This window comes from Varanus komodoensis, unplaced genomic scaffold (assembly GCF_004798865.1).
Source record: "Varanus komodoensis strain SLA01 unplaced genomic scaffold, ASM479886v1 scaffold16, whole genome shotgun sequence".
In the NCBI taxonomy this organism is placed as follows: domain Eukaryota; kingdom Metazoa; phylum Chordata; class Lepidosauria; order Squamata; family Varanidae; genus Varanus; species Varanus komodoensis.
In genome coordinates this window covers 6472983-6494263 of record NW_025335468.1, presented here as the reverse complement: position 1 = coordinate 6494263, position 21281 = coordinate 6472983, and the positions used below count along the sequence as shown (strand labels likewise).

The following is a 21281-nucleotide window of genomic DNA, read 5'->3' as shown; positions in this document are numbered from 1 at the left end:
TTAAATTTTAAATTCCTTGGTTTTTAACTCTTATTTAAAATGGCTAAGCCTAACTTTAAAAAAAAGATCTCAAAGATTGAGATAAGCCAAACTTAAGAATGGAGATATTCTCAGAGGTCAAGACAAGCCAAACTTAATATTGGAATCATGAGGAACTGAAATTGATGGATTACATCTTTCTTCATTGGGATATAAGTAAAGCTAAGAACACGTCTTGCAAAATGTTATGCCACTGCAGGCCTGCTTTTCAAAAATATTGTGTGTTGAAAATTGGGTTGCATGTGCATCCATGTTACATATTTGCATGGAATTAGAGTTGTCCTGGTGTTACTGAACTATTTTACTTTCTCTTTCTTTCCTCCCCGCACACCTTTCAACTGTTTGCTCACTATTGGCTTGTCTGTCTGTCTGTCTGTCTGTCTGTCTGTCTGTCTGTCTGTCTTTTTGTGCACAGATGGGGCACAAAAAGTCACTGAGTTGTCCACTGAGTAATCAAAAAGAGGTTGGTTTAGGAGGAGAAAAGGAGGAATTTACTCTTGGGCACATCATCCAAGATAGAAACATGATGCAAATCACAGAAAGAACGTGTATAACAATGGCAATACCCCTTGGAATCCTGAAGCTCTGCTTTCTCTCAGGGAGTCATAGAACATTCAAGTGCACAAATGTTTACCAACAAAAAGGATGTGACAAAACTTTTACTTTTGAACAGTGGTTTGATTTATTTAAAGCAAAAGAAGATGATTCAAAATAGTCCAGATCATAAACTCTTCCTTTCTCTTTACACAGAAGTTAACTGTTTTTCACACAAATAAATAAAGCAAACACAATGAAAAACAGGCAAAGAGGCAAAGATGGAACAGACTGTGGAAATTAAGGCAAAGCGCTGAATTTTTGTGGGAAGGGACAGCACACAGGGTCACTGTGCATGCATTCCTTCTGTTCCTTTAACCTATCGTTTAGCTCATGGAGCCACAGCTTCTGCTTTACTTATTTGATTGCCCTCCTGCGACGCTTCACAGCACGCTGCTCAGCTTGTGTGGTCAGCTTCCCAGTTCTTTCTGATGACCATGGCACCTCGCACATGCTGTCCAGACACTCACAACTTTCCACAAAGAGGTAGCTGTGTGTCTTCCTGGTTCCGTCAGGACATATCAGTGTGACTTGCTTCTGAGTTGCCTTTGCCTCTCTGCAGCAACTGCACCTGTGCTGCATTGAGTTGGTTTCAGCAGAGTATCTGGTTTGTAGCAGGAAAAGAAAGGGAGAGTTAGATTGTGCTACCAGCCGGAGTTACAAGCTGTTGCAGTGACTCTGTGGCAGTCAAGATGTTGCATTAGAGTAGCTGTAGTCTGCATTCTTTATTGGAATATATGAGTTTCCAGTATGCTCATGTAATGCATTAAGAATGCTGCATTTTGAGTAATGTGTGCACAATGTATTGTCTCGTCTATTATAAAAAGGGACTTCACGGCCAAGTTTTTAAAAAGAGAAAGGCAAGAGGATCAAGAAAGCAACACATCCAAGTAGAAGTGAAAGTCAGCTTTGGAGCTGATGCAACTTCAATCGCTACTCAAAAGTAAGTCTCATTGAGTTCAATGAAGCGTACCCCCATTTGAAATACAAAAATGACTGATTTGTACATAATGCAGTGTGATTATGGGGGAATCCTCCATCTGAACATTCCCCTCTGCTGTGGACTCACTGAGGCCACGATTCTATGCATCTTTAGAAAGAATACAGTTCTGGAGGAGTTGTAGGACTCTTTTGTGTCTAAATAAGCTTAGGATTGTATTCTAAGTGGCCTTAAGCACACCACCCTCTCTCTCATTGCAATCCCCCCTGCCTATACTATCGTGATAATATGGATCTATCTTACTTAGGTATCCTAAAGATTTCAAATTAATATAGATAAAGCACATTGACCCCTCAGAAGTAGAGATGTATGACAATTTCAAATGATGTGAACATGTCCTTTTCATAATCCTGAATATAAAAAAAATCTCTGATTTTGAAAAAAAAAATGCAGAATTTCCCAAGCTCACGTTCATATTAAAGAAGATACACTTTTTAAAATATCCCATTTTTTAAAATGCATTTTCATACTTCATGGTGGTGGGAAGTGAACAACTAGATGAGCTCTTTTAAAAACAGTGCATTTGCTCTGATTAAAATGTGCACTTTTCCCATTTAAACAAAAACAAACCAGAGTGCAACTGAGCATGGGAGGCAAATCTTCACTGTGATGTGCAAAATAGTCCTGGTGATTCCAAAAATTAAATGTTCACCCATCACTATTCGGAAGTGCTATAGAAGTATTCATTATTCTTATTTTAGTTCTTATTAGACTCTGTTCAAATCTTTATCCCAGCCCTGTTTGGTTTTTATTGTCAGATATCATAATTATCCGTATATGTTATCAGCGTGCAGCATACAGAAAATCTTGCAGAGACACCTACTGGAAGTGGAGCAGATGGCACATCTGCCAAACTAATACCCCCATCTTGAAGTCTTGGGAATCTTGCCTATCCACAAATGTCCCCAAATTTCTTTCCCTCCTCATTTTTATTTGTAAGAAAAATCTGGCAAATGGTTGGGAGCCTTCAAACATCCCTATTTTTTATTAACCCCATGTGTTTCAAACCAAATTTTGCAATTGTTGCGGCTTGATAGGGGTTGGCACATAAGAATGTACCCAAGAAAGGAATCCAATAAATTTAGATTGAAATACGTTGGGCTTAACAATAACAAGAAAAAGATTTCCATATGCAGGTGGAGGTTTCCTCTCCTCCTCTCACTATGACTGGTACCTTCCTATCTGACCTTTCCAAGGAAGAATAGGAAAAACCTTTCCAGAGGCACAGCTATCCATGAAAAGTAGCTTCCATTCCTCAGCATACAACATTCTCAGCCTTTTAACCTTCCCACCCCAAAGGATGGAGTGGGGGGTGACATACAGCTACACAATGCATGGTTGATATGACATATAGCTTAGCCCTTATTTATTCCACTGTTTCAATTATTTAAGTGGCCTGTGAATATTCAAAAGATCAGGTTATTCTGAAGATCAAACACAAACTTGTTATGTTCTTTACAGGTGGCAGAAGCAATTCGAATTTGGTTGGAAAATGTGTGATTGTTTTGTCCAGAGGTGCTTTGTAAAACTACTTATGGAGTCTTATTGTCCAGTTTGGTGTACATACATTGAAGCAGTTCCACATCTTCCCTCACACTGAGCCACAGGGACTGGAACCTCTGACCGGCAGCCACCATACGAAATATAGTCCATTGTTTTTGCAGCATAGCATAAAGGTGGTTTTTCTGGTGCAGAAGGTATACCTGCAAAACAAAACGTTTAAAAAGAAAGTTTTCAAATGCTTTCAGAAGCTTCAAGCTTCCTGCACTCTTGTCAGGAGTGCCAGCAAAATATTTGCTCTTTTTCCATGCCGATATTTGCTCTTTCTGCACTTCAGGCTTCACCCTGGATTTAACTGTATAGAAAGTCCTGTGTCAGACAGAACATTCACCTAGAATGTAAAGACAGGATACAAATAAAATATCTACTGAAATAGAATTTGAGAGTCTGACTGAATATAATGCTCACTGATTTTGATGGCAGAGTTTAGCATGTGGTGAACATTTTGCCACTGAAACCAGTGAACCTCATCAAGTCCTTAATTTTGACTGGAATTTCTCCATGTGTTCCTTTCTTCCTTTTAAAAATAGTGACATGATTTGGGTGGTTTGGGGGAAATGCTGAGGACTGGAGGGAGAGGCAGAGGCCTCGTAAGCCCCAGAGGATGATTTCTAGAATTAGAATGGAATGTCATATTTAGCCCAGAGAAAAGGTTTTGGTGACACTTGTTCCTACTTGAAGCCACGTACAGTGGCCATTTCTTTAATCTAAAAGAGAAAAAATGAAAATAGACCACTGTGTGGGCTGGATCCAGAGATCAGACAGTAGCCTATGCTGCCTCATAGAAACAAAGAAACAGAGAAAGTCAGAAGGGGCTTCCTGGGCCATCTAGTCTGACCCCCAGCTCCAGCCAGCTCCACTCATGACATGCCTACCATAGGTGTGTCCAGCCTCTCCTTGGACACCCTCACCGATGGGGCCTCAATGACCTCATGTACCCATGGGACCCACCAGTAGCACAACAGGGAGTCAGCCATTTTAATGCAACTCATCACAACCACCCTGGGAAGGTTGTTAGGCTGAGAGTCAGTGACTGGCCCAAGTCATCCAGTGAGCTTCATGGCTAGGCAGGGGTTAGAACCCAGAGCTCCCAGGTTCCCTGTCCAGCACTACAGCACAACATCACACATCATTAACCATGGGCCTGCAAGCATAAAGCTGAGCGTTACAGTAAAAGTATGTGAATTGCCTTCTTATACAGGCAAGCTTTAGCTTTGCTTTTGAAATCGGAGCAACTGAACCTATTTGTTTATATACAGTAATTATTGCAGTATATGCACAGAAAGAATGAGAGGCAGGGGGCGGGGGAATAGCCTGATCTTCTGAAATGCATACATAATTCTTTTATAATACTTACAAGTTTTGCAGCAGCCACCGGGCAACAATGTAATAGTACCCTAGAAAATAGTAACAGTGACAGCATTACCAGATTATACATTCATCTAGACCAGCAAAATGGTACCTCAGATTGATGCCTGAATAAAGCATCTAGTTTCATGCTTCAAGAGGAGGTGTGGAGGAGCTTTCTGATTTAAACTTGTATGAGTGTAGAGTAGGATCTTTTGAGTTAGAAATTCCCAAAGAATGTACGCCACTGAGATACAACAAATATTTTAATGTTATTGTGAGCAGATCAGCTTTCAGCTGCAAAAGTCAGCCCCTGTGCCTGGATGATTCCAAAGGTAATTGGTCATGCAGGCATTGTAGCATCTTTTCTGTCTTTCCAGACATCCTTTTTAAATTGCTGACATCCCTGAATGCAACAGAAAATCCAGCTGTATTGTCTTCTACTCACTGTGTGTTTGAATTAAAGAGTTTTCATAAGGCTGAATATGCATATGAAACAGGTACTCACAGGCTGACATTTCTCCTCATTAAATGGTGAGCAGCTTATTGAAGAGGTGGAGGAAATCAGCTGCATGTTGATCCTCTGGCAGCTGTAAATGGTACAGTTGTTCTTTGGATCACTCTGGCGTTCACCAGCCTGGACAAGGTGAGGACAAAAGTTCAGTACTGGCTCAGAGCCTTCCTGTTTCATATTAGTGGCTCTTTGGACCAATAGCGAACTAGTCATTATAGTGAAAGGGCTCTCAAGAAAGGTTAGAAAACTTGGATTTTGTGTTAAGGAAGGTAACGGCAAACCCTAATTTATGATTGGGACCAGTGAGCCACCATTTTCTGGAACTAAAGGACCTGTGGAGAGAATGATTAAGGACAGACCTACAAACAGGCCCTGATTTGGTCACCTGTAAAAAGAAATAATCACAGAAGGTGACCAAACAGGGATGGTTCTTGAAGTGTTTCATGTGTTCCTAAGAGGAATGCTCACCCAAGGAGAAATTACATGCAGAGACTTTGGATTCATGAGAAGGCCAGGGGGATGGGTGGGACTGAATTGTATATACTGATTTAGCACTGTCTAGCTCATCTCCTTCTTCCCAGATTAGTTGCTTTCCCTCCTCTGCAAAATTTGGCAAAAGAATCAATACTAGTTGAGGACTAGTATGAAAAGCAAAACACTTACATTTAAGATGATGAAGTTATTATCGACTGTTTCTATAATGCAGCTTGTTTGAATACATTTCCCACAGCATTCTCCAGGCTGTGGCATAAGAGTGTATCCCTAAAAAAAAAGAGAAATCTAGTCTTGACGTATGAGCGGAAGCAGCCTGCTCCATTCCCTTTCTCCATAGATTTTGCATTCCCCACAACAGTCATTCAGCCTTCTGTGCCTACAAAGCACCTTCCGTCCTGTTCAGCAGCCTCTTTCTGGTTTCTCCCCTAGGGATTGTCCCCTAACGATGTCTTGTATTTGAGCACGGGTTTCTCCAAGCAGGGCCAGCCTCTGACACGCTCCCACCTAGGCAAAGGACGCCACGCCACGCACGGAACCCAGCCAGACTGGCAGCTGAGTCTTCAGCCAGCCAGCACTGGAGAGAGGCGGGGATCCTCCGCTGCACTTGAGGGCAGCAGAGGACTTCCGCAGGTGCAGGCAGGCCATGTGGCACACAAAGCTCTCTCCTCCAACCCCATATCTAGACAGCTAGATAGATAGACATGCACTGCACTACACTGCTTGTTTAAAATTGGTTTAGGAAGGAATTATCCTGCATACTAACCATGTGCTTATTTTCTGAGAGAGGATCCTTTTGCAGCCAAAATAACCCCAACTACACATAAGAGGGAGGTACCAGCAGGCTTGGGGACCAGCTGTCCCTTCCATTAGGCAAAGTAAGGCGGCTGCTTTCAGAGCATGTTCTGACGGAAACACCAGTGACTGCAGTGGGAGGGGAGACCAGCAAAGATCTCCTTCTCCCACTGCTCAGCCTGGAAAAGTTCCACTGGATCAAAAGCCTCACGCTGATGGAAGGAGTTCTCTGTCTACAAGAGGCATTTGCTAGAACCAGGCCCTTTCCTAATGTGCTATTATATAAACATGCTATAGAAAGATGGTAGCTTTGACTGCCGATTGTGGATTTGACTACTAACTTCTGAAGACATGGCAAGGCTGAAGGGTTTAAGAGCACTAACAGTTCACAGGCCAATTCAGAGACTGCTAACTGTGGGGAGATACATGCAGTGACGTGACTGGGTATGGTGGTCGCTGCATTTGTAAATAATGCACAGCACAGGGGAATGCACAGGTGGACGTGTCCTCCTACATCCACATGCCTTTTGTGCCAAGATGACTGCCACAAATGATGCTCAGCCTGTATCTGGCTATTTGTCTGGTCGTGCTGCCATTGTCAAGATTTCAACAGTTGTCTTAGCAGAAACGGTAAAATGCTATCATCATCATCATCATCATCAGAACGATCCCTGGGCCAGGGCTTACAATCGAAGCCATTGTGCAAGCACTGACTAGATAGTGAAAGAGGATTCGTGCAACCAGGAGCGGGAGTGTGTCACTTCGGAACACCACCAGTCCATAAACCTTTCCAGCTCCTGACTTTGCTTCGTTTCCTAATGCTTACTGGGTCACAGTGCACATTGCATGAGACTTGGTCGCAGTGGATGATGTTGAGCTGAGTGCTGCTGTTTTGCTGCTGGGTGCACACGCATTCCTTGCACTTCCCTGCAAAAATCTGCGAGCCAGGCTGGAAGAGAGGAGCAAAGGGTCATCTGTTAGCACAACACGGTGCGTGAAACAGATCCGCATCCATTAGTCCAGCACAAAATTGCTACATAAATGGAGTCGTATGTGAATGGCTGTTAAGGGGCAGCAATTCATTCCCACCTTCTAGATGGAATGAGACTTAAGAACCCATTTCAACTTCAGTTTTTGCTGACTTTTTGTTCCCCAGAATGTCTGCCTTGGTTTCATTTGTGCTTTTGCTTTCTGTTATTGCTTTACAGGACAATCCTGAGCGTACAATCTCAAAAGCAAGCAGCCCCTCAATGGAGTTTGCTTCCTAGCAAATGTATGTAGGATTGCATGTATCGCATAGCACTGGACTTACTGAAGCTATTGCTGAAGAGAGGGGTAGAGGTTTTCACACAGAGTGCAATGCTATGGCCCCCACAGCAGATGCTCGGAAGTCTCCAAACTCAGAGGCTTGCAAAGCATGCGGCAGGGCAACAGCAAGGTCTGCAGCTGCAGTGCCTCACACCCTGCATGTTATCTAGATGACTGTTTTTGGCCCTGCAGATTCAACATGAGAGAGGGTGCAACTCTACAGCCTCTCCTCCCCCACCCCCCAAAGCCCAGTTGCAAACTTTCAGCAGGGCATTGGTGCTGTTCTTTCTGTTTTCAGGTAGAAATGGCTCCAATTTCCTGGGCTGGAAAAGGCTCTGGCCCACTTTTTCATGCCATGAGTCCAAGTTCCCGGCAAGCATGCCAGGAGCATGTGCCAGAAAGTCCCACTGCACAATTCCTCTTCTACATCACACCCAGCAGCCTTTGTGCTGCTGCACAGAAGTGGGTTGCCAGTTACACAACCTTCTACCCCACGAGTGTCCAAGAACTTCCTCTTGGCTCTGTTCATTTTCCAAGACCAGGCCAAGCACAAGTGGAAGTCCATGGATGCTAGAGGGATGGATTCTGCAGAACTTCATTGCCACTCCAGAGCTGGATATCCACTTGGCTCCAAAAATGGACAAATTGACTATTCACTGTGCAAAACTTCTATTAGAAAATGACACTGGGAGCCCAGGGCTCTTCAACCGAATCCAATCCAGTCACCATTAAGAAGGAAGAAGCCTCACCTTGTATTCATTACCATTATGCACACAAACTCCTTTGGGAGCTGCAAAAGAAGGCAGTATATTAAACACTCTGTATTAAGAGGGACAGCTGTACATTTAAATGTCATGAGCGATTATATTGGTTCCTGACATGCTTTGTTCTACAACAAGAGAGGACAACTTTCAAGAGTTGGGTGACCACACTGCACTTCCAGGGTCCAGTGGTGGCTGCAGTCCTGGACCTACTGGTACCACCACTAGCAGGTGGGAAAAGTTCCCTTCTGAAGGAAAGCACTTTGGATCCGCAGTGGTTTTCCACTGAATGTCAGTGTTGTCTGCAGATAAAAGGGGACACTTTGCTTTGAAAGGATCCTACTTTTGCACTGCAAGTGGAAGCAGACATTTCAGTTGCATAAGTTCCCATTAACATGTGAATCCAACAAACTTCTCCCTTGTCTTTCAGGCCAACCCTGGACACAAATGGTTGTGCTTCTCAGTAGCAGGAGAGAATGTAGAGAGACAAACGCCCAGGAATGTCAAACAGGGTAACATCTCTCTTCCAGCAGGATCTGAACCTGAACACAGCTCCGGCAGCATGATTCATGCTGCACATGCCTGCAGGAGCAGGAGTCGTACTTGCAAGGACTGGAGCCTGTGAGAGAATTAGGCTGTGATCCAAGCAACAACCTGTGAGTACATTCCACTAACAGCTGGAGTAAGCATGCTTAAGATGAGCGTGTGACACCAAACCTTCCAAAGCCAAGCCAATCCTGCTCATCCTTCCACAAACTAAGACTTACAGCACTGATAAACAGGACAGCAGCTGCCTGGGAGTGTGTCAGCAACCACTTCAAACCCTGCAGAGCACTTCGGAGGCTGGGTGGTGCAGGCACTGGAGTTACACACTGTGAAGCAGAAAGGAAATCAGGGCATTACAGAGATAAGAGCAGGCCCTTAAACTATTCTCAGCCGAGGCAGCTGCACAGAGAAGCAACTGTACATCCTGCAAGCAATTTAATTAGAAAGGCTTTCCTGTTGTTAAGGAAACTGTTCTTAAAAGTATTTATCTGGGTCTCAATTATCAGGGACACTCTTGCTGGCTATTTTTCTCCATAATGAAAGAGCATAAGGGTGTCATGTAGCTACATGAGACCAAGAATCCATCTGGCCTCGTATTTTGTCTGTCTGCATGAAACCAGAGATGCTAGGAAGAGGAGCTTCAGCCACAGACCTAGAATCTGTTTGCTTTACCACTGCCCCACAGTTGCTCCAGCAGAGACACTTCAAATGCAAAGGGTACACTTACCACAAACAGTGTGAGAACAGCATTTGTCATCAGGATTGACCTGAGTGACTTCGTGGAAGCCTTCTCCTTCACAGGGTGTTTTATCTGGTGCTGCAGGACAGGTATGGGGCTCACAGATGATGCTCCTGCCTCCTTCCAGGCAAATGCAATCCTTGCAGTCAAACTGAAACTTCTCCCCGAACTGGTATAGAGGAAAAAGCAAACATGTCATTGAAGGAAAAGTCAACAGTGAGGAAAAAGTAAATGGTGGAGTATTACACATAATACATTTTGATCCTCTCCATGTGTTTCATTGAATGTCAGCGGTGACTGTTACAAGGATTTCAGGAGAGATGAGAAGTAGGCTTAATTTTTAGCTGCTTTTGGTACATAATGTTAAGGTATATGAAATTTGATCATGGAAGTGGGGATAATTTGGGGTTAGGGGGAGTTGCAGAAAGATTTGAAAGGTTAAGGCCTTTCCATAGGAGTCTTATTAAAATAATGTTAATTACATTTCTATGCTGTCCATAGCTGAAGCTTTCTGGGCAATTCACAACATTAAGTCACCCATCCATATTTCAACCAGGCCTGACCCTGTTTAGCTTCCAAGTTTAGGCAGGATCAGGCACTCCAGGCTACACAGAAGCTGAATTAGATTGTTAGTTTACTTTTGTACTAAAACACAAGTTGGTGACTGTCTCTGCAGGCTTCTCTTTTTTTCTACCCAGAATGCCCAAATATGACAACATGCCAGAATATTCTTGGTAGGCTGCCACCTGATGAAGGGAGTTTCACTGGCACTATAGCCAGCAGGTTAAAATTACATTGGCCTATAGAGAAAAAAGTTAAAAAGATCGCTGCCTTGCTATCACCTCCTGTGGTAGCCTTCCTAACCTGGTGCTTTCCAAATGTGTCAGACTACAACTCCATCATCCCTGTGCTTGACTATGCAGACTGGCAGTTGTAGTGCACCCCCTCTGCAGGCCATGAGTTGGGGAAGGCTGACAAGGGGTGGCCCACACCCTCTGTGGTCACAATGTGAGGATTTCCCTCTTTCTTAAATTCCCCCAGTGCGTTTTAGCAGCTGAGGTTTCTTTAGTCCTGGTGATGCCAACCTTTGAAACCATCCTAGATTCCTTGAGGAACCCTGCTCCAATTAGCTGAAAACAGAATATAAAGTGGTTATGGTTTTCCAAAAGAAAACTGCCCTAGAATGGGAGGCTTAGAATTCACACAGAATAAGCAGAAAAAAAATGAGGTGCATCTTACCTTCCTTGGTATACCATCTGGTCCAACACATCCTGTAAACAGCATAGGAAAGTCTCTGTTACACATGTCCCAGCTCCTGATAACCGTTTTTCTAATAATACAATCCCACATATGCCTCCTCAGATGCAAGTCCCACTGAGTTTATTGGGACTTTCTCCCAGATACCCAAATGTAGCCAAAGTGTGCTTGAGAGAAGAGTCAGAACCAAAACTTACCACAGGTTTCCACACAGACATCCAAACCTGCCTCATAAAGCATTGTCCCCTCAGGGCAGAAGCAGCCTTCTATCTGCTGGGTTTGGTTCAGTCCAATTAAGCTGCAATACATGAGCAGTTCAAGATTTATTCTTATCTTGGATGACAGGGATCTATCTATCTGTCTGTCTGTCTGTCTGTCTGTCTGTCTGTCTGTCTATCTATCTACAGTAGACTCCCAACTATCTGGCCTAATGTGGAGGAAGGGCAGGCCGGATAACAAAAAAGTCGGACAGGCCGGAGTTCTATAAATGCTCACTTCCTACCCCACCCATACCATTAAAAACACCCTTTTTATACCAAAACCTGCTCTTATTCATATTTTCTGACCTCTTAGTACAGGCCAGTACTTTATAAATGTTTGTTATATACTGTACTGTATGTTTTAAAAATTTATTACAGAAAAAGGAAGTCCAAGGATAAAATATTGTACACATTTTAAGATAAATTTTATGTCTAACTTAATTGCAGGAAACATAAAATCATGTACTCTGTACAGTATGAATACATATACTTTTAAAATAAACAAAACATTAATGTAAAACGTAGGCTTAATTCTTATAAAAATTATTTAAACTTATTTTACTGTTCATTGATAGTTATTTTTTAACTAGGCCAGATAGTATGGAGGCCGGATAGTCGCTAGCTGGATAGTCAAGAGTCTACTCTATCTATCTATCTATTGCACACAGAAAGAGGCCCACACACAGAGATCTGGCAATTCAGAAGTAAATGCATCTAGCTATAACGTCCTGAACGACCAGTGGAGAAAGCAATCATTTCAACTTTGGTGATGGCTTTGATGATTGTGCAGTGTTATGCTACCTTCTAGGGGCTATATATTTATTTGTGCTGAGCTCTGGAATCAGCATATGATCAAGAGTGGCTGGTGTGAGGTTTTCAGGAGTGGGTTGGTGGAGAAAGATGGGATTGTATCCAGCAACAGATACTGCTGGCCGAATGGACCCCCCTTTCTGCTACCTGTCCCTCAGGACTCCCTGAAGCCATTTTTGGGTCATCAAAGGGGTGCTTGGGCAAGGAGAAGTCCGTGGCACAAGCCAAAACCCACCCAGAGTTTTTTGGATGTTGCCCAGGAGATTCTATTTTTGGGTATAAGAGACTTTACATTCTGACCAGCAAGACTCCTGGGGTTACCAAAAGGCCCAGAATGACTAAGCTGCCCTTCTTTTGTGACAGGATTCTTGTGTCTATATGAAATAAACTTGACATATTGGCTAGTTAATGGGCATATGAACACAGTATTTTCCAGTGGTGGGCCTTGCCACATCCATCTGAGAGTCAGCAAATGCTGCATGATGATGAATCGGTCACTTCCCCAGTGTGCTGATTCATCCAAGTTGGGATTCTCATGATGGGAAAGTGTGTGTGACTCTCCATGGCACACCCATAATAATGTGTGATGGGTTTCTGCAGGTGCACTGATCTATTCATGTATGCTGGTTTCATGTGATCCTCTCCCCTCAAACATGAGGTGGAATATCATATGATCTGGGCTGATACATTTAGAACTGTATGCATGTAGCATTTGTATCACACACTTGACAGGGTGTGTATGCGCCACCACAAGTACTGGACCCCTACCCAGATGCATGTGTGAACTGTACATGAACTATATATGTACATATCTTATGGAGCTGGAATTTCCTGGCCAGATGTGATTGTTTCAAGATAAATATTGTGCTTTGGACGACCAGTGAAGGGTGGAAACACCACTGTGCTAGATGTAAAATGGGTCATCTCCAATGTTAGCCCTACATAGAGTAAACACACTGAAATGAATGGGATTTAAGTTAGACTAACACTGGGTGCAACTCATTCATTATACTAAACTGCAATCCCAAAGAATTCAGAATATCATTTCACTTAGACAAGTAGTACTAGACTGTAAAAAAAAAAAATCATTACCCTGATTTGCAGGTTTGCTCTTGAGAAGGACCACATGCTTTGTAAACTTTGCCGGCTGCACAGTGGATAGCTAAAATAAAAGCAGAGGTAGAGATAAAGGATACAAAGGGATTAATGCTATTACCCTGAATGTTTTCTCTGAGAAATATTAGCCATACATAACTATTTTAACCCTTGACCATTTTCAGCCAGCACCAAGCACAGGGATCACAATCAAGTCATGACTCCAGGCCGGCTGGGGAAGGATCCAGGCAAAGAGAAAGAAAGCTGGTGAGGGAGCCACAAGGCAGAGGCTCTGAAGGGGAGAGGTGGGAAGGAAGGGATAGCCAGGCTGGCTTCTACCCTCTCATCCTTGCCCCCGTCTTCTCTGGATGGCCAGTGATGGTGCCTTCTTCCTCTGGACACACTGAGTGATCTAATGTTTTCTATGCAGGCTGCCAAATGAGGATGAAGACTGGCTTGGCATCTCTTGAGAAGATGTCCTCACTGTGCAGCAACAGAAAAGTGGGGGACTATTGAGAGCCAGTGTGGTGCAGTGGTCAAAAGCACAGGACTGCAACTCAGGCAGTCGGGGTTCTAGTCCCCGCTCAGCCATGGAGCCAGCTGGGTGACTCTGGGCCAGCCACAGTCTCTTAGCCCAATCTACCTCACAGGGTTGTTGTTGTGAGGATAAGATTGAGAGCAGAGGGAGGAGAATGGTGTGAGCTACCTTGAGTTGCCTGAAAGGAAGAAGGGGCATATGCAAATAAGAAATTATGTAATAGATAAATGATGGTGAGAAGGGGGACTTATGACAGCCAAATCCAGCCAACTTCATCTCTCCCTCTTCCTTCCTTCCAATAATTTACTACTTACTTGTACGTGGTACATTTTCAGATTGATAAAATAAGAGGTGTCTAAGGGACTGAACTTTTTCATTTGTTTGAAAATAATGACAGCTTTTCAAAAGAAAAAAAATAGAATTGCATATACTGATGGGGAATAAAATCACCTTGGAGAGGAGAGTTTGTAAATCTATTTCAGTAAGCTTTTGGAGATGTAATTCTGACACCAGATGATTCAATGACCTAAGTAGCAGACTGAGCATTCAAAGGTGGTTGGTGAGAACCTAACCCCGCAAGCCTATAGGCTATATTTCATCCTTAGATGAATTTTAGAAGTATGAACTTACGACATGCGCCACTGGTAAGACCTCTCCAGTCAATGCATACGCCTTGGTCTGCACAGGTTGCTGCATAGTTCTGAAGACTTGCGCATTCCATGTTCTGGCCAGGCACCATGCAGCTATCAAATGTGCACGCTGCATAGTAGGAGTCAGGAGAAACAGCCTCGTGACACTTCTGGAATGCACTAGATCAGGGGAAAAAGCTAATCAGATGCTGATGGATCCATGCCTATGTCATCAGGGAAATGATTCATTCTCCAAATAGTTATCATTCTAATATATGCAAAAAGGTAGCTTTCCCTAAAGCCACCAGAAAGGATGGCAATTCTCTGCAGATTATGAATAAGGTGAATGCTGAATAAACATTTCTTGTTCTTTCACAAGAATCTACAAAATGAAAGCCCAGAGTCATTCTTTGCCTTGGAGAATGAGAATTTTTGCCCCAGTTCTTTTAAATTTGGCTCAACTATCATCAGTTGGATTATGTTCAGTGTGTATGCAGATTTCCTCTAAATCAAAAAGCCTGAAAATCATTATCACTAGCATCTGTATGTGCTGGCTTGTTTCTTTTTTATAAAAATTTGAGAATGCCTGGTGAGAGTCAGCATTAACCATGGTATGCTGAGACCTTTCATCTGCTTGCTGAATGTGCATTGCTTTGAGGTGATCTAGAATTCAGCCAAGTTCCATGACTTCCTCACTCTTCCCTCCTTGGGAAAATCCACTCTGCCATAAGTCTCCCCATTAAGTGTCCACAGTGAGAAATAGGAGTTTAAAGCAGTCAATGGTGCACTGTTTAAGTGGCCAACTAAGCTTCAAATTCTCGCTTAGGCATAAAGATAAAACCGGCAAAGCACTTTATGCAACAAAAAATTAAAGAAATGTGCCTGAAGTGCTTCTTTGAGACCAAGTGTATCAGTAATGACATGTTGTAAATGTGCTGCTGGATTAAAAAAATAAAAAGGAAGAATAAGAGTTACCTTCATCCCATGCATCTTTGGGGATGGGTCACTTGCCCCAGAATATCACAAGCAAGCACAGGATGAATTTCTAGAGCATATTCACTCAAAAGAACCAGCAGCCTCAGAAATACTAAATTTTAAGAAATGGGGTTCAGCACCCAACTGGACAGATGCAAATTCCAAAAATGAAAATAACCTAGCGCATAGTTACCTTTCCTTAATAAGCTCGCAGAGTGGCGATGGGGTGCAGGGCACTGTGGTTGTTGGTCTCACAACTGGGGGGGCATGAGGGCATGAAGGCTTGTTGGGATCTTGGACAATCCAGTCATCAGCCATTATTTCACAGGTCTCTGCAAGAAGTCCGCTGCGCAACATGCAGTCATCTGCGGTGCTGTTGGTGCATGTACCTAATATTGACAAAAGGCAGATGAGTTCACACATCAGGAGATGTCTTCCGTTACATTACTAGATAATCATGCTGCCTGAGAATGGCCAAATCATCATCATCATCATCATCATCATCATCATCATCATCATCGCAACTATTGTGGTGTGGTGGTTAAAGTGTTGGACTGAGAACCCAGAATAAACTGGATTGTAGTTCCCACTTTGCTATGAAACTGACTTGGTGACTTTGGGCCTGTCACAGACTCTCAGCCCTACCTACCTCACAGGGTTTTTGTTGTGAGGCTAAGATGGAGCTATATCAGCTGCCTCTTTTTCCTCACATGAGGAAAAAAGGCGGAATAGAATTGCAATGTGGTGGTGATGGTGATGGATACATCTGACAACAGAGTCACACCATTTGTATTACAGGCCTTTGTATTCTACTATGTTTTTGTTCATATGCCAAGAATCTCCATTAATGGAAAAATAATAACTTGCACATGGTATCATGGAAGTACTTAAAAGAGAAGAGCAGGACTGCCAAGAACAGGACATTTTGGTGGGCATTCATTCATAGGGTTGTCGTAAGCCAGGGACAAGCTGACAGCATGTAAGGGCAACAATAATCATCGAATGATCACTGTGTAAATAGTCTGATTGTCACCTCCAAATGCCCATCCCCAAATATGGCAGATATTTTTATTCTGGTTTTAGAAGCACAAATGAAAGGAATTCTTACCACATTGTCCCTGGGTGTTGTTGCTAAATATGTGATAGGGCATTTTAATTGTGAATGCCATGCCATTGTAGGTCACATTTGTCCTCAGGAACGGAATTTCTACCACATGGTTTAATCCTGACACGTAAATGTTCATGCCATGTTTATTGAAAGGTAGAGCCACTAGCACCCCATTCACAAGCACCTATTGTCCACAGGTTAGAATAAAATAAAAAATGAATATGTAAGTTTTGTCCATGTTAATGAGCACATGAAAAGATTTATTTTAAATGCAAAATGGTAGCATGGAAAGAAAAAGAGAAATGAGCAGTTGCTGTCTGTTGTTTTGCTTTTATAGGCCAAATGAATCTATTTTCAGAGCAATTGTATGACTGCTAGATGGTGTCTAGATGGCCACAGGGGTATTTGGAATCCTGCTGCAAAATCCAAAATGTTGGATTGGGTCACTGAGCTCAGAGTTATCCCTCTGTAAGCACCTCAAAGGCTGTCACAAAGAGAAAGGTCAAGATCTCTTCTCATTGATACCAGAGTGTAAGACATGGAATAATCAGTTCAAGTTGCAACAACCCTGATTCAGGCTAGATATCAGGAAAAAATTCCTCACTGTCAGAGCAATACAACAGTGAAACCAGCTGCCTGGAGAGGTGGTGTTGGGCTTTCCCACACTAGAGACATTCAATAAAAAACTGGACAGCCATCTAGATGAGTGGAGTGGTGTAATGGTGTTCTGCAACAGCAGGGGGTTGGACCCGATGGCCTTCATGGCTCCTTCCAACTTCAGTATTCTATGATTCTTTTGAGCTGGAGCTAGGCCTACCCTCTTGCAGCCAGGACAGAGCTCGGTGGTTCTGGGGCAGAAGAAGGAATTGCACGGGAATTCGAGAAAATGGAGCGGGGAGACTGGTGCTGTCACAGAACTTGGCAATCTGGTTGTCCTTTGCTCCTGCTCTGAGGCATGACCAGCACTGTGAAACTGACCATCCAAGTGTTTTGCACAGCAGGAGAGCACGCAGGCAGCCTTCCTCTTCACAGTCCTTGTATCCTTCATAGGAGGCTGGCCATTCTCTAAGTTTGGGGGGATGTGGAGGGAGTGGGCCAGTGTCTCACACGTGGCAGACTGTGCAATGGGAGTCATTGGAGGATTCTGAAGAGGTGGAGGCACTAGGAAAGGCAAAGGCTTTGAAGCTCCTCTGAGGTAGCCCAGTGAAGTTTCTTGGACTAAGCATAAGAATCAGCCTGTTTTGGAAGCGGAAGGAGGGTTTTCAGGAGGAGACAGGGGGCAAGTGTGAAATTCATCCCTCAAGCCAGTGGGGAGCTGTTGGGAGAAGGGGGCTGCTCAGTCAGAGTGGCTTGCCATTCACACCATCTGGCCCTCAAGCAGCAAGTGTCACCCTGAGGGTGGAGCAAGAAATTTTACTGGAAAGGGAGGCACCTTTCCAGTCAAATTTCCAGGTAAGATTCAGCTCTTTGCATGAGTAGAGGCTTCTCTTTTCAGCTTTGGTAGAAAGCCACTTGGTGTTCAAATTGTTCCATTATGTGCTGAGTCTAAACAAAAGAACTGCATTTTGAAAGAATTGTCAGGTCTTTTGGAACCTGGGGAAGGAAGGAGGGGACCAGCTCACGACAGGACACAGGCATCCAGGCAGGACTGCACCCTCACTCAACTAAAGCAAGTATTAAACTATCCTGATGTTTGGAAGATACTCAGTGAAGCAATATCTTCGGATTATCCTGACCTTAAGCAAAAATGCCTTTTAAAACCTGACAATGAATTAATGAGCAAAGTGCACATATTAGTAAAAATTATTTCTGGACTGAAATGATGCTTATGCTACAATGACCACATTTTGCTTTCATTTACATTTAGATGGGATGCGAATCTATATGAAGCATGTGGAATACATTTTAACATTAGCTTTCTAAAGTCACTTTTCCATCCTTGTCTGGATCTTACTTCATGTACTGGGAAATCAGATTTGCTATTATAAGTGCTGCCATATATATGCCACAGCCTTACAAAAATGAGGCATGCAGTCTTGGGAGCCAGCCAGACTTGGCAAAGCAGCCTACAGTGACAGGGCCATGCTTAGGAAAGACATGAAGGACGGAGCATTGGCTCCAAGGAACTGTGGAAAAAATGCACAAATGAGCCATAGTAGTGCTGTGCAGCGTAGCTAGAGATATCGAGGGATCCGGTAATGGAGTGAAAATCCTATGGATTTTTTTACCTCAGCCCCATAGAATCTGATTCTGCACAGGCAGCAGCAAAATCTGGCACAAGCTGAGTCAGCACACAGACTTCCATGTTTAACATGAATGGAGATTTGTACAATGTGCAGAGTCATCAAGGGTATTGGGTGCAAAAATCAAATGGGCAAAAATCAGTCTTCTATTCCACAAATGTGTTTAAATTGGGGGAGCCTGAATTTTGCATAAATCTGAAATTAACTGTCAGAAAATTCAAGGTGGATGAGGTGGAGTTTATACATATACAGTGAGATGACTCTGCTGAGTCGTACCTGATTTGCAGTCCTCAGCATTAAAGTTGTGCAAATATTTTAAGCGATGTCATGGAAGCTGAAGCTGAACCCCAGCTCAGCTTGCTTTTGGCCATCAGACTGGAAATGCGTCAAAAACCCACTGAGCTCATGCAGAATGTTTTCCAGTGTCACACACTCCTTGCTGTATCTTTCCTGAAGTTGATCCAAGAAGAGTGCAGTGTGTAATCACCAGAATGGAAGCTAGAGAACTCCCTTGATCAGAAACAGCTGGTGTAACTTGCTTGGAGAAAAGGCTTACACTTATATGTGAGGTTGCCCTCCCAGCTAGAAAGCTGGGGAAGGGGGTTCAGCATGGAGACCTACTTAAATGTGTGCAAGGCACATATGGTACAAAAAGCTATTGTTAACAACTGTTGGCCATCCTCAGTTGTCATTTAGCAAATCTTGAGCTACTTCTGGACAAGTGCAGAATTGTTACAACAGCCAGTACCATTTGACAAATTGTTACTCACCTGAACTGTCATTGGGATCTGTCGCACTGTTCTAATGTGCACTTCATGGGTTTCATACTTAATAATGAGTGTACGTGGGCAAGAGACAGTTTCATGTGGGCTACAGTAGTAGTTATCAATATATATTCCAAAGTTTCCGTGTTTTTTTATAATCTCCTCCACAAGGACATACGTACAATTCCCTTGGAAGCTATAGTAGAAGCCATCAAATGTCATGTAATGTGGGTCTCCCCAGCCAGTGCAATAACCTTTGGAAAGACAATAGAATTATAGAATTAATTGAGATTTTTCTTTGGTAGCACATAGAAGAATATGAATAAAGCCATTTTAACAGGGAAGGCAAGAGATCCTGATGTCTCATGCATTAGAAATTAAATCATTGAGAAAATCTGGAAGGACTTCATCTTGGAAACTGTGATGTAGTGTCAAATATCGCCAGCCACAATAGCAGCAATAACAGCTCAAGAACCGGAGCCATCCTCTCTATTGTATACCAGGTACGGTCACAAGATGTATCTCCAGATGCTTTGGATTTCAACTCTCAGAAGACCATGCTGGTGTGGCCAATGTTGAGGAATCCTGGGAGTGGAAGTCCTAATATTTGTTGGTCTACTTCCTCCTACTCAAGTCAATTTTTTAAAAAGGCAAAGACAAAAGCAGACTGTAATAACAACCCATTTGTTCCAGTTCTCCACCTGCATTGTATTGTATTATAAGAACTTTCTAAATGTTCTGCTAAAATAAGCAGCTCTGCATGTATTTAAGGTCTTTCTATTTCTATGTGTGGATTTTTAACATGCTGTAATTTGTTTCAAAATTTGAGAAATGCAAGTTTGGTTACACACAAATAAAATGAAGACCCTGACATGTGTCAGACATACTAAGAATGTAAGAAGAACAGAAGAAGAGCCCTGCTTGGTCTGGCCAAGTGTCTCTCTAGTCCAGCAACCTGTTCACAGGATGGTCAACCAGCTGCCCCCAGGATCCTTCAAGCAGCGCATGAGCGCAAGCATTCCCCAGCAACTTGTGCTCATGGCAATACTAGTAGCCAAAGAGTAGCCAAAGAGAGCCTCCTCCTCCATATCTGGCCAGGGCGGCTTATTTTATATTGTATTTTTGTATTTTGTATTTTTAATTTAATGTTTATATTTATTGTAATTTATATTATAATTACTTTTAATTTATTGTTGTAAGCCGCCCCGAGGCTTCGGCGAATGGGGCGGCATAAAAATGTTTTAATAAATAAATAAATAAATAAATATGTCCACTCCACTTTTAACGCCATAAAAATTGGTAGCCACCACGACCTCTTGTGGAAGTGGATTCCATCATTTATACACTGTGTGAAAAAGTATTTTTATCTGTCCTGAATATCTCACCAGCCAGTTTTATGGGATGATCCCAAGTTCTAGTATTAAGAGAGAAAGAAAAATGTCTTCCACTTTCCCCACACCGTACACAATTTTATATGCCTCTGTCATGTCTCCACTTACCCTTTTTCTAAGCTAAACAATCTCAGCTGTAGTGACCTTTCCCCATAGGAAAGTGGCTTCTACTCTTCAGAATTTTAGTTGCCCTTCTCTATACTTTTTCAGACTCTACAATGTTGTTTTTCAGATGTGGTGACCAAAACTGCACAAGAGTTTCTAAGAGCAGTCTTAGTATAGATCTGTACAAAAGGAATATGATCTTAATCCTTTTATTTTCAATTCCTTTCCAACTTATGCCCAAGATGGAGTTTGCCTTTTTCACAGCAGCCATGCACTGGGTTGAATAGAACTATCCCGGAAAACCCCAAGATTCCTTTCTTGGTCAGTTACCACTAGCTCAGATCCCATCCATCTATACCTGAAATTGGGATTTCCCCCCATCATCCATTACTTTACCTTTGTTTACACTGG

The 21281-nt window shown here is 42.9% G+C and overlaps 1 protein-coding gene across 1 annotated transcript in view; it reads right to left on the bottom strand.

Moving 5' to 3' along the window:
* Positions 1 to 990: 990 nt before the first annotated feature.
* Positions 991 to 21281, bottom strand: part of MUC2 (mucin 2, oligomeric mucus/gel-forming) — a 71259-nt gene continuing 50968 nt past the window's right edge. Inside the window, exons 36-51 of the mRNA XM_044426077.1 lie at positions 19381 to 19628; positions 16368 to 16551; positions 15453 to 15648; positions 14286 to 14464; positions 13115 to 13184; positions 11150 to 11250; positions 10935 to 10966; positions 9684 to 9864; positions 9178 to 9282; positions 8399 to 8439; positions 7168 to 7290; positions 5718 to 5816; positions 5049 to 5177; positions 4551 to 4590; positions 3201 to 3336; positions 991 to 1237 (exon numbers count right to left, since the gene is read on the bottom strand). Coding sequence (XP_044282012.1) covers positions 991 to 1237; positions 3201 to 3336; positions 4551 to 4590; positions 5049 to 5177; positions 5718 to 5816; positions 7168 to 7290; positions 8399 to 8439; positions 9178 to 9282; positions 9684 to 9864; positions 10935 to 10966; positions 11150 to 11250; positions 13115 to 13184; positions 14286 to 14464; positions 15453 to 15648; positions 16368 to 16551; positions 19381 to 19628 — 2111 coding nt within the window. The remainder of the gene's footprint in view (positions 1238 to 3200; positions 3337 to 4550; positions 4591 to 5048; positions 5178 to 5717; positions 5817 to 7167; positions 7291 to 8398; positions 8440 to 9177; positions 9283 to 9683; positions 9865 to 10934; positions 10967 to 11149; positions 11251 to 13114; positions 13185 to 14285; positions 14465 to 15452; positions 15649 to 16367; positions 16552 to 19380; positions 19629 to 21281) is intronic.